Here is a 23,341-nt window from a genome sequence, read left to right as displayed (position 1 = left end):
GAGAGTGGGAGAAAAGAATAAGACTGATTTATATGAAAACAAACGATATCGGTTTATCCAGGTGAAGATGGGGATCATAACGGCAGCTACCATAGAGTTGGTGGGAGGTGAAATGCGAGAATCCACATGGAATCCTCGGTACTTGCGCTCCATCATATTATAGTGAGCACACAATCATGTGATCTTAACCTTACATTTTTAGCATTGCCAGTGATCAAGTCCAGTTGCTGGCCAGCTAGTCCACTGATTCCCAGTTAGCTGACAAGGCAGGCTGAAAACCTAGACTAATTCTGCTGCACGTGGCGCAGCCACAAGGAACTATCTCGCCGCCCCCTAGCTCCTGCCGCCCCCTAGCGGAAGCCATCACCGCCTCTTGCCTGGGTTACTATGACAGCTTCCTACCCGCTCTCTCTGCTATCCTCCTTCCCTAGCACAGTTTATACTGCAGTGGGGCCAGAGTGACCTCTTAAAAACACAAATCAAATCATGTTACTGCCCTGCTCAAAAGTTTCCAATAGCTTCCCATCTCACATGGACTCGAGTCAAATTCCTTCCCAGGGCCTAAAATGCCTAGATGATTCGGCCCCTGCCCATCTGTCTGAAATCATGTCAGCTATTGTCCCTCTGGCATTTGTTATTCCTCACAGACTCCAAGCTCGCTCCTGCTTGCTACTCCCTGTCTGGAATGCTCTTTCCTCAGACCTTCACATGGCTTATGCATTCAGGGCTCAGCCTAAGTGTCACCTCCCCACAGTGGCCTTTGCTTACTCCTCTCAGCCCTCCTGCATCACTCCATGCCCTTTCTCTGCTCAGTTTTTTCAGAACCCATTATTACCTGAAATTACTTTATATTTTTATTAATTTATTGTCTGCCTCACCCACTAGAATGTAACTAGTATATTTCCAGGTCCTGGAACAGAGCCAGGTCCATAGTACAAGCTAAGAAACATTTGTTAAACAATCAAAGTGGCTGACAACCTAACTACTAATTCTATTGCATGTGCTAGAACTACAAGAAGCGATCGCGTACTGATTCCTTACAGTAGTCACTGAGTAAGAGAAGGCTTAGGACCTATGTTAATCATATGTTAAATAAGAACACATATATTTGGTATTAAAAAAAAAAACCAACCCTCTATTTCGGCCCTAGACTTAAAGGTGTTAGAAGGAAATATAGAAAGAGTAAATGTTTACAGAAAATAATTAGCATAGTTAGAGGCTTTACACATTTGCTTGCATACCAAATGGGTACAAACCTGGATGATGCTGAGGATTTCATCATAAGTGTAGTGTTCTCCTTGGCAATTCACTAGGAAGTCATTGAGCTGGAGGATGCCAACTCCAAATACGCCCAGGGATGTGCTCTCCACCCCAGTGCCATTTGTCACGATACTTGCAGCAGCAATGGCATCAGATATCTGCCTCTGGTTGTCGGACAGCTGCTGTTTACTCTTAATGAATAACCCCAAATCGGAGACATTTCTGGTCAACAAATCTGAAAGAGAACCACCCACAGAACACGGACAGGCTAGCCAGCGTCTTTTATAAAGTTCATTTTGGAGATAATGGTGTTGTGGAAATATTAAGCTGGAGAAACTCTTCACTAATCTGTCTAAACAAGCCATCAAACTCAGTGGAGTTTGATGGAATATAGTTGAAGGAATAAGGTTCACATAGTTGAAGGAATAAATAAAAATGAATCAATGAATAAATAAAAGAAACTAAGAGAGAGCGAGGTCAAAGATTTTGAAAGCCCATAAGCTTCAGTATTAGATGGAAACTAAATGTACATTTATTTGGGGATTTCAGGCTGTATTCAGTCTTTGGTTTTTGAGACTAGCTACTGCTACATCTTTATGTTTGCAGAAATGGAAGACATACCCTTAAGATTATAGTTTTTTCTGTACTTTAAAAGTGTAACTGTAAACATTTGTGTGCAGATTTCTGTGTGAACATAAGTTTTCAGCTCATTTGGGTAAACGCCAAGGAGTACAACTGCTGGATCATACGATAAGAGTACATTTAGTTTTGTAAGAAACTGCCAAATTCTCTTCTGAGGTGGCTGTACCATTTTACATTTTCACCAGCAATGCCCTGATTGCTCCACATGTGCACCCATTTTGGTATGGCCAGTCATTTTCATTCTAACCACCTTGGAGGACAGTCAGTTTCCTGCAGAGCTAAACACAGACTTATCATATGATCCAGCCACTGCATTCCTAGGTGTCTACCCAAGTGAGCTGAAAACTTACCTCCACAAAAACCCTGCACACCAAATATTTATAGCAGCTTTATACATAACTGCTAAAACTTAGAAGCAACCAAGATGTCTTTCAACAGGACAAATATCCATACAACAAAATATTATTCAGCAATAAAAAGAAATGACCTATCAAACTATGAAAACACACCGAGAAACCTTAAATGCATATTGCTCAGTGAAAGGAGCTAGTGTGAAAAGGCTACATATTATATGATCCCAACTATATGACATTCTGGGAAAGTCAAAACTATGGAGACATGGGCTTCCCTGGTGGTGCAGTGGTTGAGAGTCCGCCTGCCGATGCAGGGGACACGGGTTCGTGCCCCGGTCCAGGAAGATCCCACATGCCGTGGAGCGGCTGGGCCCTTGAGCCATGGCAGCTGAGCCTGCACGTCCGGAGCCTGTGCTCCGCAATGGGAGAGGCCACAACAGTGAGAGGCCCACGTACTGCAAAAATAAACAAACAAACTATGGAGACAGAGAAAAGATCAGTGGTTGCCAGGGTTCAGAAGGAGAGTGGGAGCAATGAAAAGATGGAGCACAGGGGATCTTTAGGGCAGTGGAACTATTTATTCTGTATACTTCTGTAATGGTAGATACATGTCATTATACTTTTGTCAAAACCCCTAGAATGGGCTTCCCTGGCGGCGCAGTGGTTGAGAGTCCGCCTGCCGATGCGGGGGACACAGGTTCGTGCCCCGGTCCGGGAAGATCCCACATGCCGCGGAACAGCTGGGCCCGTGAGCCATGGCCGCTGAGCCTGCGCGTCCGGAGCCTGTGCTCCACAATGGGAGAGGCCACAACAGTGAGAGGCCCACATACCGCAATAAAAAAACAAAACAAAACAAAAAACCCTAGATTGTACAATACAAACAGTGAACACTAATGTAAATTATGGACTTCAGTTAATATATTAATATTGGCTCAACTGTAACAAATATACCACACTAATACAAGATATTACTAAGGGAGGGAACTGTATGTGTGTGTGGGAGCGTATATGGGAACTCTCTGTACTTTCTCCTCATTTTTCTGTTAACCTAAAACTGTTCTAAAAAATAAAGTCTATTAATTTTTTAAAAAGTGTCACTACTGTGCTAGTTCATAGTTATGCACATTTATGACTAAAGTTGAAAAATATTTTTAGCATAAGGACAATATGTTTTAAAATAATTAAAAAGCAAATGCATGAGACAGGACATTTTTTTTTTTTTTTTGCTTTTTAGTGTTTATAGTTTCCAGCAAGAACAGAAGAGAAAAATAATAGGCTTAAAATGCATGGGTGGTGATGGTAATGGTGGTGGTGGTGAGTGGGATCAAGGAACTAGACATTCTGGTTTACATATTAGGAAAAATGTCCTGGATGTTCAGACAGGAGTGCTCTGCTGAGGTCACGAAAAACTCTCCTGTCAAAGGGCAGACAACTTCCACCCTGGGGTTGAGTACCCACCCACCTGGAGGCGTGGAAGAGACTGGTGGTTCCCAACTGGGATATGCCACACACCTTGTGGACTTTTGGAAATCAGTGGGAAAGGATTTTAGCTGTCAGAATGACTGGGAGGCTCTACTAGTGAAATATTCTGGAATCCATGGACAGACCCACACAGTGATGAATTTCCTTGTCCAAAATGCTAAAGATACGCTTTTCCCTGACACCTCCATTAGAAAGATAATTCTCTAAGCATTTCATGATGCTCCAGGTAGCAGCATGCCATGTGGGACAGGCTAAGGGCTTGTGTGATTGGATCTCTAACTTTCATTTTTAGGTAGAAAGGTCTCAAAGGGAAATATTAAATTCTCGCACAAACCTAGGTCAGGCTGAAGACCACTGGTGTTTTCGTCAATGGTCAGGTTGGTGTAGAGGGGGGCCGCCGTGGAGCCGGCTCGGTCGCAGGGTACGGCATAGATGTCAAAGAGATCCTTCAGGTCCTTGCGGCTCCTCACACTGGGTGCGGGATGGAGAACACCTCACCTTTGGCATTGTTATAACAAGGTAAGGGTCAGACAAGAAAGGCTAAGAAGAAATCCAGCCATACCTGAATGATTTGAACAGCTCAACAAACTCCACAAAACTCATGCTGCTGTCTGAAACCATGAAGCTCTGAAAGCCCTTCATTCCTCCTTTGATCCGCCCATGCCAGCTGCTGCTGCTCCAAGCACTGCAACAAAGACATGGCCTTAATGGGCAGAACCGGGACCAGTTTTGTCATTCTGCCCCAAGAGACATTCTCTGATTAGCAACATGAACAAAAACATGGACTGTAAGTCATTGAAGGTTTAGGCTCTTTTCTTTTTTTTTCTCTAAGCATTGCTTTAATTACGTACATCTTTTCATTTCTCTCAAAATTAATCCACATTGCATTGGAGAAAGTAAAACATTATACACTGAAACCACTTTATGTTTATAGCTTATTTAATAAGGGCACAAAGTTGAGGTTAATATTCCTCTACTAATCATAACAGTTCTTTGAAATCTCAGGTCAATGGGAGAAAAAAACCCCATAAATTCAGTGGTTTTGAAGAAAAGTCATTTTAAAAAAGAGCTCCAAATTATTCAGTCATGACTTATGGAAGATTATGCATGTTCTTTCCCATATTCTAAAATATAGAAACACATTTAAGAAGAAAATCTTGAATGTATCAATGTCTTCTCTTTTTCCTTTCTTAACCAGTTCTTACATGAAAACAAGGACGGGCTTTTAATGTTAATGGAAAATGTGAGTCACAAAAATATTAAGGATGGAAAGAAGCCAACTCTGCCTAGAATTATATTTGCACCTACCAAGGCTGGATGTATTTAATATAAAAATATCAGTCAACTGGGTCAAAAATTCAGTCTAGCTGTTTCACAATATTTTTAAAATTTTCTACACTGGTTTCCTGAGAGTATGAGAAATGTTTTGACTGGTTTTTGGTCAAATCAATGACTAGGATGGTTTTCTTTTTTTCATTTTTGCTTTTGTCTCTTATTTTTTACTTTCGAAATATTTCAAATATGTAAGAAAGTAGAGAGAATACTGTAATGAATAGCTAGTTTGTCCTCAATCCTGCCAAGAGTGTTTATTCATGAAAAATTATTTTGTGTTGACATCAGAAGATCACCTCCATTAGTGGAAGAGTAATACAAATGGACAGATTTATTGTACCTTGTAGGCTTGGGTTATTGATCACCATTGTGGTATGGGAAACAGAGGGTGGAGGTTCAGGAAGAGGAAAAAGATCCGATAACAAAATGGCTTATCATTTGCATTTAAACAAGTACATTCCCTGCCTTCCTTCCTTCTGGTTCCAGGTTCGGCCTCTGTCTGTAGGCACCCATCTCCCTCTGACTTTAGGAAACTCTACCAGTCCACTTGTTCCCTTCCTAGGGCTCAGTCTTGCTCTCTCCTTGAAAAGCATTCAGGCTGACTTTTCTTCTCCTGTTTCGTCTTCCCTTTCTGGTTTAGAATACTTGGTAGGCACTGCTCCCGTCCTTCTACAGCAGGGTCCTCTGATCTTGCATCTGGCATGGTAGTTTCTCTACTTTTACCTCTTTGGAAAGATTTTCCTCCTTTACTTTGTCCTTCCTTTTCCTGCTTATGAGTGATTGAAATAAAGGGAAAGACCACTTAATCCAAGTTCTCTGGCTATTTTATTTACCCGGGATACTGTATAGGCTGAAATATAATGTAAAGAATTCTGATTCTTTGTAGCTTTAATTTTGTTACAGACGTACAAACCGGGCTTCCCTGGTGGTGCAGTGGTTAAGACTCCACCTGCCAGTGCAGGGGACACGGGTTCAAGCCCTGGTCCGGGAAGATCCCACATGCTGCGGAGCAACTAAGCCCGTGCACCACAACGACGGAGACTGCGCTCTAGAGCCCGCGAGCCACAACTACTGAAGCCCACAGGCCTAGAGCCTGTGCTCTGCAACAAGAGAAGCCACCGCAATGGGAAGCCTGTGCACTGCAACGAAGAGTAGCCCCCGCTCGCCGCAACTAGAAAAAGCCCGAGCACAGCAACGAAGACCCGAGGAAGGCAAAAATAATAAATAAAATAAATTAATTAAAAAAAAACCCCAAACCCCTACAAACCTCGCAAGAGTGGTATAAAGAATTCCCATGTACCTGTAACCCAGTTTCATCAAGTGTAGAAATTATGTTCATTATTCATATTGTGAAAGGATGCTTCCCTTTAAAAGATGAGTCACTGTAGGGTTCTTTTCTGTAGCAAGCTTCCCAGGAAGAGAGGAAGGGGGAAGGAGGGGTGTGTGTGTGTGTGTGTGTGTGTGTGTGTGTGTGTGTGTGCACGCGCGCATGCACGCGTGTGTAAAATTAACGTTTCTAAAGCCAATATCTGTACAGACTCACTTCCTTCTCCCATTCCTCTGTTTGACGAAGTAAAGAATGTCTGTCTTATCGTGGTTCTGTCTGGAATCTTTGCATTTCTTAAACTTTAGTATGGGGCTGAGGGAGATGGTGTGGCGTTCTGATTCCTTTGAAAGACTTTCATTTTAATATTATTTCTTCTGAGAGGGTAGCTGTTGTTTCAAATCTGTAATTTGCATGGACCTTACAAAATAATTTACACTAATACCAGCTAAACCGATCTAACTTGCTGTAAGACATTCACTTCTCTAGTCGTGTATATCTCATACATGAGAAGAGTGCAAAATATATTTCACCTATTAGCAAAGGGTCAAGCTGCTTACATTAAAACTTAATTTATTCTTCGTTTAGAGCAGTGCTATCCAATAAAACTTTCTGCAATGATAGAAATGTTCTTTATCTGCACTGTTCAGAACAGTAGACACCAGCCACTGGTAGCTATGGAACACTTTTAATGTGGCTAGCATGACTGAGGAACTGAATTTGAAATTTTATTTAATTAATTAAAATTCGAATTTAAATAGCCACTTAACATTTTGTCCCTGTGGCTAGCAGCTGCTATATCAGTGCAGATTTAGAGACTCACAGCTCAGATTTTGTTACTGCTACTGATCCTTGAAGGGTTAGTCTGTCAAAAAATGAGAAGCAGTCACAGTAATATGAGAAGGCAGGAATATAAAATCAAGAAAATTAGGAACTTTAAAAAAATTGGGGGTTTTCAGTTTTAATGTGATTGTTAAGTCAAAATTAGAGATAGTCTCTCCATAGAGCACTGGGAGAGGATGCCCTTCTACACAACCTGAAGGGTGTGAAGGGTCCTTCTGTTTTGTCATGTTAAGGCCCCACCTGGACGGGCTCTTGTTTGAAGAAGACAGCACAGGGGAGGACACTGGCCTGATGGGAGATGACGTGCCGGCAGCCAAGTTAGGGGACCCAGCCGTGGTCAAAGAGTGGGCTCTTCTGGAAGGGAGAGGGTTAGGAGGGCTCATGATGGCGTTCGCCTCTGTGAGGGTGAAAGACAGAAAAGAGACCATGACTCCGATTATACTTGCCCTCAGAAATCAAATGAAAACCAGAGATGCTTCTGAACGTCTGAGGAAATCAATCCATGCAGGTAATTAATGTACAAGAAGCATCAAAATATTCTGGTGGGTTCTCAGTCCTGGCTACACATCAGAATCATCTGGGGAGTGGGACTTCACTGGCGGTCTAGTGGTTAGGACTCTGTGCTTCCACTGCTGGGGGCATGGGTTCGGTCCCTGGTTGGGGAACTAAGATCCCACATGTTGTACAGCCAAATAAATAAATAAATAAACAAATAATGAGTAAATGGTAAAAATTAAAAAAAAAAAAAAAAGAATCATCTGGGGAACTTAAAAAGTGCATAGATGTCCAGGTCCCAGACAGAGAGTGTCTAAATCAGTTGGGCTGGGGTGTGGCATCCAGATATTTTTTAAAAGCTCTGATATCCAGCTAGGGGATAAGAATCACTGGTCTAATCTATCAAATTGTATCTTTTATATCTAATATTCCTTGTCAGTAATGGCAAGTTACTTAATGAAATTTTCTTCTTAATTACACTTGTGTTTGCAAACTTGTATTTGCAGAAATACCTCTTGGGTTCCATCATCTAGTGAAACACAAAGGTAAGTATATAATGTGATAAAGAGTTTTGTTAAGAATGCCCACAATATTTAAATCACAATTTAAAACCAAATGCATATATTTTTCCATTAAAAATTCTCAGATGTAAAGACGCTGCTTTACCTGATTCTTCTTGTTCATTAACGTCTTGAGGGTCAGAACCACTCCGGCTCCGACACTCTTTGTGCGTTTTGGCTTTGCGGGTGGCCATCTCGTCATCAGTGGCCTCTCCACTCTCACCCTGGGAACACAAAACTCACATCGTTTCTCATTCTGTATTTCTCTCCCATCACTGCTTAGTTCAGGTGGGTCCGTATTTTCTCACTGACCCACCTTCAATACCACCTCCACTTGACAAAAATAGTAAAGACCTATGTGAAGGCTGACCAGCTATTCTCGTGTTATATTTATCCCATGTGTTCTTCACTAAAATCCAGCACTCCTCTGGGTAGGGTGACAAGAGGAGGAATAAGACCCCTGGAATCTGTGTAGAGACAGTTATGAAGCAGACAAAGTTCAACTTAGGCATCAACACATGTCTTAGGCCTCCCATATGCAAAGACTGGGATTTCTTCTAGTTAACCATGAAGAAAATATATTATCCTGTTAGAGTGAGAATATAAATAATGTAATATATAATATATAGTGATACATATATATATATCTGGGTAAAAAAAAAACATAAAATTTACCATCTTAACCATTTTTAAGTGTAGAGTAGAGTACTGTTAACTATTTGTACCTTGTGCAACAGATCTCTAGAACTTTCTCATCCTGCAAAACTGAAACTCTTTGAACAGCTCCCCTTTTCCCCTTCCCCTTCCCCCTGGCAACTGCCATTCAGCCCCATATTTTCCTTCTCTCTGCTCCCACAGCACTTTGCAGACAGCTTGACAGTGACTCTTATTTAGATCTCACTGTGTTTGTTAACATCTCTGTGTCCCTCTACGGACCTTGACTTTTCCCTGGTGTTGACTCAGTTCCTATCACTGGGCCTGGCATCCAGGAGGCAGTTGGTAAGCTCTTGTGTTTCATTTGTTTTACACCTCATCTTGTCCCCAAGCCAAATGACCTAAGGTAGTTTATGGTGATGTAGACCATACAATGCCCCTGGAATACTGGGGTTAATGCTTAATAAATAAACTCTACCCTCATAAGGATTTTCTTCTTTTTCTTGGAGGTGCTTATACCCAAGGTGTTGTTTCTCTGCATGTTGGGCTTCTCAGCACTCTTTGCTGATGTCCCGGGACTGGGGTTTCGAGTATTCCATCGTCTGCCGCCAAACAACTCCACAGCGTGAGCCAAAGTTGGGCCTTCATATCGTCCATCCTCCTGTAAAAGAACCACATTCTGAACACATAAGGAAAGAGCAAGCAATGGGGAAGTAAATATATTAACAGCTTCCCGTAAGTTCCCAGAGGTGGAGGAAAATAGGCTGTCACCGAAGAATAACCATCTGGCCACGCAAGTGGCTATTTTCTAACTGTCAGAACTCTCTGTTAGGGATTTCATCGTGTCCCCTGTTGTCCTGGTCACACCCTGCTGAGTTCCAGTGATGTGCTTTAATAGGGCCACGTTCAACTGGGATTAACAAAAAAATTTCCCTTCCCAGTTTCAGAGGTTATGGTCCAGAATTATCACTGCAGGCAAATTCATTAAGATGTACTTTGCAGATCTGGGTTTTGGAGGACTTGGAGGGTGTACATGTGTGTACGAATCTATTTAAGTAAAATCAAGTTCTATTTGCTATTGCATCACTCCAGTGTATTTTCACCTAGTTCGATGCTTGGGACAGTCTGAACTGAAGTCGGAGTAGGTAGAGTATACAAAATTCACTTTGGAGGGCTCTGGGAACACCTTGAGTAGTTGAGCTGCCATCCTCTTTTTTTTTTTTTTTCTTTGTTGGATAATTTTTTAATAAAACGAGGTGCACACCACTGATATTAAGAATGGCATATGCGCAAAACAAAACAACCCTTTTTGGCTAATGGCTGGAGAAGGAAGCAAAAGCATGAGAAATGGAGCTGCCATCCTCTTGAGTGACTGATATCCAAGGATAGAGAGCCCAGGGTACTCAGAGCACCATGCATATTATGATGTTGTGAGCAGCAAAAACATACTCAGTGGGTAGGTGATGGTTTACAATAGCTGCTGCTTGTAAGGCAACTCTGTGTAACATGCATTGAGTATCAGCAGGGATTCATTAATCCCTATTGATTAATAGTGAGTAATCCCTCCTGATTAATGATCAGTGGTCAACAATTCTCCTTATAAGTCAGGAAAGTCAGTTAATAAAACTACAGAAAGGTCACATATGAATTAAAAACAATACTGATGATATTTCACAGGTTGTAGAAAAGGTACCTCTTAAAATTAATTTCCATTTACTATCTTTACTTTCTGCAAATTTTTAAGGTTAGTCCTCCTTTGCAATTCCAAATAAGTGCTTGTAAATAGATTTTGCTTTGTTGTAGATAACATTCAAATAATAAAGAGGCTTTACGTGTGTGTACGCGCGCATGCACACGCTTGCTCCTTCATCCTAATGTTCAATGACTATCTGATTTTATGACTGGAGTTGTGACCTCCCACTTTCTGCATCCTGTTATGGATCCCAGCATGCTGAGTAACTTGGATACTTGATGATCTTTTGAATGACATCTGATGAAACCTTTTAATGACCTTTTGTTGTGGATATCTGTGATTTATGCCTGCTTATGGATCATTTCTCTTTTCTCTAACCATACCCCAATTTTATTTGATCTCTTTTTCACTAGATATAGTCTTGGGTCTATTGATCAAAGGGGAACAGCCTCCCTTGATCAATGGTTGGTACAGGATCCAAATAAGCCAATCAGAATTTCTGTCCCTGGAAAATGAATCTTGAATGCAGTGATACAGAGAATGAAAATGCTTGGAGATGATTCCACCTGGTGCAGGCCTGCTGAAGAGAGTCCCTGATAACAAGTCACTACAACTGACTCCAAAGTGGAATAAACAATTCATGACACAATTTCATAAATAGATTTTAACTACCTTATTGCATAACATACTCTGAAAGAAACCTTGTAAAATTTTTATCTATGGGTTTTAAATAACACATCTTTAAACATTTAATAGACCCCTTCATTAAAATTTACAAGTTCTGCTCTGCAAAAGACACTGTCAAGAGAGTTAGAAGACAAGCCACAGACTGGGAGAAAATATTTGCAAAGGAATATCTGATGGTCTGTTACCCAAAATATACAAAGAAATCTTAAAACTCTACAATAAGAAAATAAACAACCCAATTAAAAAAATGGGCCAAAGACCCTAACAGACACCTCACCAAAGCAGACATACAGATGGCAAATAATCACATGAAAAGATGTTCCACATCATATGTCATCAGGGAAATGCGAAATGAAACAAGAAACCACTACACACCTATTAGAATGGCCAGAATTGAGAACACTGACAACACTAAATGCTGGTGAGGTTGTGGAGCAACAGGAACTCTCATTCATTGCTGGTGGAAACGCAAAATCATACAGCCACTTCAGAAGGCAGTTTGGTTTCTTACAAAACTAAACATACTGCTAGTGTATGATCCAACAATCACACTCCTTGGTATTTACCCAAATGAGTTGAAAACTTATGTCCACACAAAAACCTGACCATGGATGCTTACACCAGCTTTATTCATAATTGCCAAAATTTGGAAGCAACAAAGAAATCCTTTAGTAGGTGAATGAATGAATAATCTGTGGTCCACCCAGACAATGGAATTTCATTCAGAATAAAAAGAAAGCTATTAAGCTACAAGAAGACAGGGAGGAAACTTACATGCATATTACGAAGTGAAAGAAACCAATCTGAGAAGGCTACATATTGTATGATTCCAACTATATGACATTCTGAAAAAGGCAAAACTATGGAGACAATAAAAAGATCAATGGTTGCAGGGGACTGGGGAAAGGGGTGGGGGTGGAGTGGGAGAAAGAGATAACAGGCAGAGCACACAGGATTTTTAGGGCAGTGAAAATGCTCCATATAAGGGGGTTCCCTGGTGGCGCAGTGGTTGAGAGTCTGCCTGCCAATGCAGGGGACACGGGTTCGAGCCCTGGTTTGGGAGGATCCCACATGCCGCGGAGCAACTAGGCCCGTGAGCCACAACTACTGAGCCTGCGCGTCTGGAGCCTGTGCTCCGCAACAAGAGAGGCTGCGATAGTGAGGGGCCCGTGCACCGCAATGAGGAGTGGCCCCCGCTTGCTGCAACTAGAGAAAGCCCTCGCACAGAAACGAAGACCCAACACAGCAAAAATAAATAAATAAATTTAAAAAAATGTTCTATATAATATTATAGTGATGGATATATGTCAATAAATATTTGCACAAGCCCATAGAATGTACAGCACCAAGAGTGAACTCTAAGGTAAACTATGGACTTTGAGTGATTACGATGTATCAACATAGGTTCATCCTTTGTAAAGAATGTACCATTCTGGTGAGTGATGTTGATAATGGGGGTGCCATGCAGGCATGGGGGCAGGAAGTTTATGGGAAATCTCTGTACCTTCCTTTCAATTTTATTATAAACCTAAAACTGCTCTAAAAAATAAAATCTTTAATATAAAAATTTAATAGATCCATTACCATGTACATATAAAAGAATCAGCCTCCACTGCTTTGGCTTTTCTAAATTCAGAACAGGTCAACGTGTGCCAAGCTTTACTTTTTTTTTTTTTTTTGCAGTACGCGGGCCTCTCACTGTTGTGGCCTCTCCCGTAGCGGAGCACAGGCTCCGGACGCGCAGGCTCAGCGGCCACGGCTCACGGGCCCAGCTGCTCCGCGGCATGTGGGATCTTCCCGGACCAGGGCACGAACTCGTGTCCTCTGCATCGGCAGGCGGACTCTCAACCACTGCGCCACCAGGGAAGCCCAAAGCTTTACTTTTAATGGAAATATTTTAGGCCTGGAAAAGGCAGGATGCTTTCGTTTAATCTTTAAAGGAGACTCTCTGGGAACTAAAATGTAGTTTGAATCTTTCTTTCATTTTATACAAAACAATAAACTTGTTTAGGATAGGTGAAATATGTCCTTCTATTTTTAATTTGGGAGGACTATTGTGAGTGAAGGTTCATTCTCAGTTTTAGAAAACAGTTCATGTGGAAGTTGAGGATTAGGAAATTAATTCCTTAAAAAATATTCATGCACTTTTAACCCAGCAAATCTTTGCATATGATATCTTAAAGACTGAAACTAATCTAATTCTTTAAATAGATCCCATTTTTCCCCTTAAAGATAGCCAGAATCTGTTTCTGTTGCTTACAATCAAAGAAGTTTACTGATAATCCTGTGTATAACCTTCTCAGCTTCCCAGAGATCTTTCCAAGTATATGAGTTCCCAAGCTCTGCCCATGATAACCTTGAGCCAAAGCTCATGATACCAGCCTTTCCTCCACACCCCACATGGAATCTCTGCAGAGTTTACTTTCTTTTAATTTCCTGTATTCCTAGGCTTCATTACAAATGTCACTATTTCTTCTTGTCTTTTGCTTTATCTCCTGCTACTATTTCCATTAGATCAATTTACATTTACTAGTACCAAAATACTTATATTTGAAAGTAACCGTGCAAACATTCATCACACAAAAGGACTCTTATGTCAGAAAGATTATTTTCTATATAAGCTCTTCCCAAACTGAGGATAAAGAGATACACTTATAGGGCTGTTAACAGAAGTTTGGAAGAAATCAAGACTTTTCATACATTTCTTTAATTTATAGATACATTTAAGTAGGTTTCGGTTGTACTTTGAGACTTCTCAGAGCTTTAAATGTGCTAAGTTGTATTATAAGTCAGACAAGCGGAGCATTTATTTAGCATGATGCCTGTTTGACCTTTTGTTCTCCAAGTACGAAATTAGCATCTTTTTGATGTTTCCTGAGATCATTTGGGAACTGGTCTATTTGATGGGAAAATGAGTAGTCCGTTGACCTTTTTCAATTTAAAAGAAAGAAAGAAAGAAAGAAATCTTGAGTGTCTAACACTGTTGCCTGTCTTAGGCAGCTCATGTAGTTCATTGTTTTGAGGAATAATGTCACCTGTGTGTTCAGAAGTGACCGAGGTATATTGGAGCTATTTTGCTGTTACACTGTGATGACTTGGTTCCACACGGGGTGGAGCGGTGGGGGCTGGGAGATAGGAAGGGGTGTAGCTGTGTTTGCAACTGTGTAGGACTGAATCTGCTCCAAGTCATTTCCTCTGTCTCTGCTCTTACCTCTTTTCATCAGACCATTGTTCATGGTCTCAGCTGGTGCCTCCTTCAGCACAAACTGAAGGTTACCAGGTTAAATGAGAAACTAAGTAGACGTTATATGTTAATTCAGTTACTTTATGCTATAACACGGGGAGGGAAACAAATGGAGCAAATAAACCACATAGGCTTTGTGACAGTGATTGTAATTGAGCCCAAAGATTTTGGTTTATGCCCAGCTTGAATGGATTTTCATGATTCTAGAAGGCTGAGAAATGACTGTAATTGAAAATCAAGGGACTTCCCTGGTGGCGCAGTGGTTAAGAATCTGCCTGCCAATGCAGGGGACACCGGTTTGAGCCCTGGTCGGGGAGGATCCCACATGCTGCAGAGCAATTGAGCCCGCGAGCCACAACTACTGAGCCTGTGCGCCTAGAGCCCATGCTCTGCAACAAGAGAAGCCACTGCAATGAGAAGTCTGTGCACCGCAACGAAGAGCAGTCCTCGCTCGCTGCAACTAGAGAAAGCTCGCGTGCAGCAATAAAGACCCAATGCAGCCAAAAATATAAACAAATAAATAAATAAATTTATGAAAAAAAAAGAAAATCAATATTGATAATAGCTCCTGAAGACCTTTCTTCCAAGCAGCTGGCAGCACTGAGAACTCCCTGTGGAAAAGACAGGAAGCAGGTATTTTGGTTTCCATTTTAGATGAGTTAACTAAAACTGGCTTTGCGCAGTGCAGCATAATCGTGTATATAGGTCTATGTGCTTATTAAGTCATTAATCAAGTTAGTTATTCAGGATATGATCTCTATCATAAGTACTGCATGGATGTGGGAAAAGGGGAAAGAAGGGGTCCTATATGTGCCTCTACTAACATTCCAGAGAGGAAGATGTTTTTACTTGTCAGAAACATGTTAGCACTGTGAAAAGTGCATGAAATCAGTCATTTGAGTAATTTAAATCATACTTCTATTTGTTCTGTGACACTAGTAGAAAAGATAATCCCCCCCCCCCACCAATAGATAGAAAAGCATAGCAAAGAAAAACCGAATACTTTGTACAACTCATTTGACAACACCACTAACAGTGTCACCTTGTAGTGGGGTTTACGACTCAGTTTCCGAGCAATCTCTGCCCTCCTTCCTCCACAAGTGTGCTACTCTGGTTATGCCTGTGCCTCTTCTCACCACCTCATTCAGCCCAGGCCTCCAGCCACCCTTAGCTGGAGTGTCAAAGTACCTGATAATTTAGGACTAATGAAAAACTCACTCAGTTTAACCTGCAACTGTGAGAAACTGCCTCCTAAGAGCTGCTGCCACTACAAATCTGGTTTGGAAGAACTCTAGGTATGAGTGTATCTCACATTTGGGAAAGTTTCTTTTAACCTTAAAAGTCCTACAGTTCAGCAGCAATACACAGTAAGTTAAATAACCCTCCTAGAGTCACGGAGCACATTAGAAGATGAAACAGGATTTCAGTTTCCAAAGTGAAGGTTTCCAATATATCAGCTAGTCCCTAATTAATAATAAAAGCATTCATATACAATGCTTTCCATTTTTACTTTGAGAAGTGAAAATGCTTATATTAACTTGTTTCTTTCCAGATGTGAGACGTACAATGACCACAGTCACTGTTTTCGTACAAAATAATAATAGGACCTACTATGAGCCAGACACTATTCTTTATACCTATGAGTTTACATTATGGCTTTATACATATTAACTCAGTTAAAGCTCACAGCCACCCTATGAATAGGTATCATTATTATTCTCACTTTATAGATGAGAAACTGAGGCACAGAGACGTTAAATAAAAGCTGTTCTATGTCACTCAGGTAGGAAGTGACAGAGCTGGGAGAATGAACCTTGGTGGTCTAGTTGTCCAGTGTGTCTTTATAACAATTATATCTGGAGAATTATACCACTGAGGAGAGAGGGAAGGCTGAACCCCTTACCTGGTAGAGGCTGACGTACTGTTTCCGCAGCCACTGCTGTCTTTGGTCAGGGAACTTCCTCATCTTTCTCACAGCTCTAGTGAGTTCCAACAATCCACTGAAGAGCATTTTAGCTGTGTGCTTTGGTGCCACAAAGTGCAACAATCTATTGTCCGTGGTCTGAAGCCCATAGAGCAGTGTCACACCAGTCTCTGAGAGAGACATGTTACTCAGTTTGCTCTGGACACACACAGTGTGTATATCAATGCTAGGGTGTCCCATGTACACAGCCTTTGCTGAAAACATATCCAAGACCCCCTCTGCCAGGCCACTTAATCCAGCATTGCCCAGTAATGGGAATTTGCCAGGCTCAGATGTGTTACTAAGCACACCAAGTTTTGCTTTAGCACTGGCTGGGGAGGCAGTGGTGGGCTTTATCCAGGTCAAGGTGCTATTGTCAGGCTGAAGCTGGAGGAAGCAGCGGGCAGAGAGGTGCATGTCCTGGTCATAGTGGATGACCGTGGCCCCCTGCAGCAGGAACTGGTGCACATCAGCTTGGATGGACAGCACGTACCACGGGATGAGCTCTGTCCCATGGTCAAAGGCCTTCTGTGGCTCTTCTGATCCGTGAGGGTCGCATTCTTGGGGCTGCTCAAAGATGTCATTTTCAGAATCCAACAAATCTCCAATTATAAACCTGATAGAAAGAGATACAAATTTGGTCTGCCTTATAAGCAGAAGTGAGAACAACAAAAAGCTTTCACTGACACTGGACACCATTTTTAATTCCACCATGAATTCAAATTAGCATAGAAAATATAAAATGCTAAAAGTCACAGAGTAATTTTTTTAGCTGTATTTGAAAACCTTATATTTAACAATATGTCTGACCAAAGGCTTAAAGAAAGGAACTACTAGATCAGTTACTGCATTTTTAAAGATTATTTTTGATGCGGACCATTTTTAAAGTCTTTATTGAATTTGTTACATTATTCTTTTGTTTTATATTTTGGTTTTTTGGCTGCGAGGCATGTGGGATCTTAGCTCCCTGACCAGGGACTGAACCCGCACCCTCTGCACTGGAAGGCGAAGTCTTAACCACTGGACCACCAGGGAAGTCCCCAGTTATTGCATTTTTAATGTAAACAACAATAATCTTCATTATTTATTAGTTTTTCCTTTTGTGTCAGGAACTGTGTTAAATACATACATTTTTGCACTTTATTTGACCTACTTGCAAACTAAGTTTTCTTATTTTCTTTTTAACCTATGGGGAAACTGAGGTTCAGAAGGGATGAGTAACTGCTCCAGGTTACCCAACTCAGAAGAGACCTACCCAAGGCAGGATTCTGGTCTGTCTGACCCTTTAGCCTGGGCTCTTTATTACTAGGTACGTTGCCTTCTACTTGGTCATAACAAAATGCAATGGGGCTAAAATAGGCAAAACAAGACTTAATAAGTGGCCCTGCGAAGTGCCTCTGCTAAAAATAAAATACAATTAGTTCAAAGGCACTCATTGGGAAATATTGTCATGGTGCCAGATAAGCAAGAACAGCCCTCCTTGACTCAACCTTAGATTTTCACTGTATGTGTGTGTGCGCCTGTGTGTGCACATGTGCACATAAAGGACTTGTCTGCTTGGACAGTTTAGCAAGTTGCCTTCCCTGAGTCAGGAGCCTGGATTACCAGGGCCAGAAGGATCTTAGGGGGAAGGCAAGGGAGCCTTTATTGCCTCCTTTCTATTTGGCCACTTGGTAGGAACATGCCTAAGAGGGACTCATTCTCTTCGAAGCATGAGGAATTGTTACTAAGATCAAGCTTTCTGCTGTTTGATCCATAGATATCACTAGCAAAGTGGTGGATAAAATTGAGAAGGAGTTGGTCCATACATCCCTGGGAAGGAATGTTCCCATGATCTTGAGGCAGTCGGGCAGCCGACTGCCTCTTGGCAAGGCATGAACAGCAGCCCTGGGCTTCTCAGACTCTCAGTCTAGATCCTGGTCCCTGAGCAAGATCCCACCTACTGCTTTCAAACAGCAAGAGGTTCTTCTTCCTTGCCCCACATAAATAGATATTCTTAAGAAAGAAAAGAAATCCACAAGGGATCTCACAAACCTGATGGTCAGAATATCCTTTTCAAATCACCCACACTGGAAACACTGGAAACAACCCAAATGTCCAGCAACAATAAAATGTATAAATAAAATTTGAAGTAATTCATACAACACAATCCTGCGCAGCAATGAAAATGAACATGCAATGGCTGACTACCTGCAACAACATGGACAAATCTTAAGCAAGACATACAGGCATATATACTGTATGATTACATTAATATAAATTTCAAAGCCAGGGAAAACTATACTATATTGTTTAGAGAGGCATAATGGTGGTAAAATTTAAAGAAAAGCAGGATGTACTATCATACAATCACAACAGTGAACTTTTGTTTAGGGAGAGAGGTGGTGACATAATTGAGAAGGGAAACAAGGGGTTTGTGGGTGCTGACAATGTTTTCACTCTGGGTGGTAGTTACACATGCATTCACTTGAAACTATTCAAAAGCATTAGTTTTTTTTTTTTTAATTTAATTTTAGAATAGTTTTAGATTTGTAGAGAAATTGCAAAGACAGTATACCCCACATCCAGTTTTCCCTATTATTAACATCTTACATTAAGGGTGGTATATTTGACACAATTCATGAACCAATACTGTGATACATTATTATTCATTAAAGTCTATACTCTGTTTAGACTTCCTTAGTTTTTTACCCATTTGCCTTTTCTGTTCCAGGATTCCATCCAGGAACCCGTATTGCATTTAGCCATCATATTTCTTTATGTCACAGTTTCTCAGACTTTCCTTGTTTTTGATGGTCTCGACAGTTTTGAGGAGCAGTGGTCAGGCATTTTGTAGAATGACCATCAGTTAGAATTTGCCTGGTAATTTTCTAATTTTCTCATAATTATTCTGGGGCTCTGGGTTCTGGGGAGGAAGACCACAGAGGTAGAGTGCCATTCTCATCACACCATATTCAGGGAACATACTATCATCACGACTTACTCTGTTGATGCCGACCTGGCTGAGGTAGTGCTGGTCATGTCCACTGTAAAGTTACTTTAAAAAAAAAAAAGAACTCCTTTCTACACTGTAATCTTTGGAAGGAAGTCACTGCGTGCAGCCCACACTTAAGGAATTCTGCTCTACCTTCTAGAGGGTGGCGTGTATACATAAGTTATTTGGAATTCTTCTGCATGGGAGATTTGTCTCTTCTTCCCTATTTGTTTGTTTATTTATCATTTACGTATATGGACTCATGAATATTTATATAATACTTTGGGTTATAATCTAATACTACTTTATTTTGTTGCTCAAATAGTTCCAGTTGGCAATCGGGAGCTCTTTCAGTTGGCTCTTGTAGTTCTTTGACATAACCTCATTATTTTGTTTTTTTTTTTCTCAGCACTTCTTTAGTTTTTGGCACAAGATGCTCCAGGCTTATCTTGTGTATTTCCTGTCCCAGTCCTAGAATCAGCCATTTCTCCAAGAAACTTTGCTTTCTTTCACTGAAAAATGTTATTAGAAATCAAAATTTGGGTGCTAGGTGCAAATCCACTCTTTTTTATGCACTTTTTTTTTTTTCTTTTTTCTTTTGTGGTACGCGGGCCTCTCACTGTTGTGGCCTCTTCCACTGCGGAGCACAGGCTCCGGACAAAAATTTGAAGTAATTCATACAACACAATCCTGCGCAGCAATGAAAATGAACATGCAATGGCTGACTACCTGCAACAACATGGACAAATCTTAAGCAAGACATACAGGCATATATACTGTATGATTACATTAATATAAATTTCAAAGCCAGGGAAAACTATACTATATTGTTTAGAGAGGCATAATGGTGGTAAAATTTAAAGAAAAGCAGGATGTACTATCATACAATCACAACAGTGAACTTTTGTTTAGGGAGAGAGGTGGTGACATAATTGAGAAGGGAAACAAGGGGTTTGTGGGTGCTGACAATGTTTTCACTCTGGGTGGTAGTTACACATGCATTCACTTGAAACTATTCAAAAGCATTAGTTTTTTTTTTTTTAATTTAATTTTAGAATAGTTTTAGATTTGTAGAGAAATTGCAAAGACAGTATACCCCACATCCAGTTTTCCCTATTATTAACATCTTACATTAAGGGTGGTATATTTGACACAATTCATGAACCAATACTGTGATACATTATTATTCATTAAAGTCTATACTCTGTTTAGACTTCCTTAGTTTTTTACCCATTTGCCTTTTCTGTTCCAGGATTCCATCCAGGAACCCGTATTGCATTTAGCCATCATATTTCTTTATGTCACAGTTTCTCAGACTTTCCTTGTTTTTGATGGTCTCGACAGTTTTGAGGAGCAGTGGTCAGGCATTTTGTAGAATGACCATCAGTTAGAATTTGCCTGGTAATTTTCTAATTTTCTCATAATTATTCTGGGGCTCTGGGTTCTGGGGAGGAAGACCACAGAGGTAGAGTGCCATTCTCATCACACCATATTCAGGGAACATACTATCATCACGACTTACTCTGTTGATGCCGACCTGGCTGAGGTAGTGCTGGTCATGTCCACTGTAAAGTTACTTTAAAAAAAAAAAAGAACTCCTTTCTACACTGTAATCTTTGGAAGGAAGTCACTGCGTGCAGCCCACACTTAAGGAATTCTGCTCTACCTTCTAGAGGGTGGCGTGTATACATAAGTTATTTGGAATTCTTCTGCATGGGAGATTTGTCTCTTCTTCCCTATTTGTTTGTTTATTTATCATTTACGTATATGGACTCATGAATATTTATATAATACTTTGGGTTATAATCTAATACTACTTTATTTTGTTGCTCAAATAGTTCCAGTTGGCAATCGGGAGCTCTTTCAGTTGGCTCTTGTAGTTCTTTGACATAACCTCATTATTTTGTTTTTTTTTTTCTCAGCACTTCTTTAGTTTTTGGCACAAGATGCTCCAGGCTTATCTTGTGTATTTCCTGTCCCAGTCCTAGAATCAGCCATTTCTCCAAGAAACTTTGCTTTCTTTCACTGAAAAATGTTATTAGAAATCAAAATTTGGGTGCTAGGTGCAAATCCACTCTTTTTTATGCACTTTTTTTTTTTTCTTTTTTCTTTTGTGGTACGCGGGCCTCTCACTGTTGTGGCCTCTTCCACTGCGGAGCACAGGCTCCGGACATGCAGGCTCAGCGGCCATGGCTCACGGGCCCAGCCGCTTCGCGGCATGTGGGATCTTCCCAGACCGGGGCACAAACCCGTATCCCCTGCACCGGCAGGTGGACTCTCAACCACTGCACCACTAGGGAAGCCCGAGCATCCCAATTTTTAAAATGTAAAACTTACTGCCATCGGGCTTTATCCTTCAAGGAATTTTTCTTAGCGCTGCTCCCCTCACTGGGGCTGTCCTCCTCTTCTGTCTCCAGACTTCGACTGCAGCTCCTGATGATCTGAAAGATGCTGTTGACGGTGGACTCCTTCTCTGAATTCTTTAAGCCATTCTGTCCCACTCGTTGTAAGAAATTATCTTGTCCACTATAATCGGCTACAAACTACAGAAAAATATATTGAGGATTTGTGATTGCAACTTCACATACTACATCTAAATAACCTACTTAGCTAGGGAAACGAAATTGTAACAGTCATAAATAATGGCATTTGTGCCTATTTTACTGGGGCAAAGAAAACCTCCAGGAAAAACACTTTTTTCCTTTCACCGCATGAAATACCAAAAGTCACTCTCGTTTCCACTAAGACAACTTTAGTCCCTCTAGGAATCAACACTCCGCTTTGAATTTACAACATAAAAAGCAATATTATTTCAAGGTTCCCTAGGGAGAAGATCAGCCACTTTACAGAGGAAGGACAGGGTTATTTTATCCTTGTAGTGAAAATTGAGAAAAACCATGACAAAAGTGTATTATTCTATGGAACTGGATAAAATTACTGGGGCCCAAGAAAATGATGGAGAAAGGGGGACATTTCGCTTTATTTCCCATACATCTTATGGTATAACACAGAGGCTTCCTGCTGGTTTATAAGCTCTTATTGTCTGTATTTGTGATCAGGAAGTTTCTCCCATCAGAAGTCAGAGTGAGACAGGCTGGGACCTGGGACCCTTTGCTGGGACCGGGGACCCTTTGCTGCAGTGCTGGGACCGGGGACCCTTTGCTGGGACCGGGGACCCTTTGCTGCAGTGCTGGGACCGGGGACTCTTTGCTGGGACCGGGGACCCTTTGCTGCAGGGCTGCAGTGCTTGCACCTGGACACACCTCTCCTCCAGCAACAAAATGCAAAGAAACTGTATGGGACTAAAAATAACCGGGTGCATGCACAGTTGGGGCAAATTCTAGACCCAGAAGATACAAAGAGACCAAAAAAACCCAACTGCCACTTTTGAAGAGTGGGGAGCAAAAGCAGGGTACTGAGCATGCCCCATGCACACAGCACCACCAGAGGGGTTGGCAAAACACCTAAGCCACCCCTCTGGCCCGACCCCTGGACACATGCCTACCCTCACCCCATATAAGGAACAAGCTCTCCCCACCCGCGCTCAGGGAGCAAGCAAGCAGGGGAACCTATCGTTTGTTCTCACTCCCCCCAGCTGCAGCAGGGGCCCCAGTAAAGCCTTGCCTGGATTTCTTGTCTGGCCTGTAGTCAATTTCTATTGATTGGGGAAGGCCAAGAACCCTGGTCGGTAACGAGGGGCAGCTAGGCCGTGAGATAGGGTGTTCCTGCCTTCTGAGACATGAGGGAGGCGGTGTGGTGCAGCTTGGGGGGGGGCTTGCTTTAAGCTTTCTCCTCCATTTCTTGCACTTTATCCCCCCACCCCCCCACCCCCCCC

At 41.4% G+C, this 23,341-nt stretch overlaps 1 protein-coding gene across 3 annotated transcripts in view; it reads right to left on the bottom strand.

The window, feature by feature from the left end:
- Positions 1 to 23,341, bottom strand: part of PLCE1 (phospholipase C epsilon 1) — a 278,203-nt gene that overhangs the window by 47,974 nt on the left and 206,888 nt on the right. For 2 of the 3 annotated variants that reach the window (XM_007471584.1, XM_007471586.1), the window contains 8 exons: positions 21,844 to 22,049; positions 16,473 to 17,148; positions 9,424 to 9,606; positions 8,398 to 8,515; positions 7,477 to 7,633; positions 4,300 to 4,422; positions 4,072 to 4,208; positions 1,257 to 1,495 (listed from right to left, as the gene is read on the bottom strand). In XM_007471584.1, coding sequence (XP_007471646.1) covers positions 1,257 to 1,495; positions 4,072 to 4,208; positions 4,300 to 4,422; positions 7,477 to 7,633; positions 8,398 to 8,515; positions 9,424 to 9,606; positions 16,473 to 17,148; positions 21,844 to 22,049 — 1,839 coding nt within the window. The remainder of the gene's footprint in view (positions 1 to 1,256; positions 1,496 to 4,071; positions 4,209 to 4,299; positions 4,423 to 7,476; positions 7,634 to 8,397; positions 8,516 to 9,423; positions 9,607 to 16,472; positions 17,149 to 21,843; positions 22,050 to 23,341) is intronic. The other variant, XM_007471585.1, reaches the window with a different exon arrangement.

Source organism: Lipotes vexillifer, unplaced genomic scaffold (genome assembly GCF_000442215.2).
Source record: "Lipotes vexillifer unplaced genomic scaffold, Lipotes_vexillifer_v1.1 scaffold325, whole genome shotgun sequence".
NCBI lineage: Eukaryota > Metazoa > Chordata > Mammalia > Artiodactyla > Lipotidae > Lipotes > Lipotes vexillifer.
The sequence above is the reverse complement of the archived record's forward strand: the minus strand, read 5'-3'. Positions and strand labels throughout refer to the sequence as shown.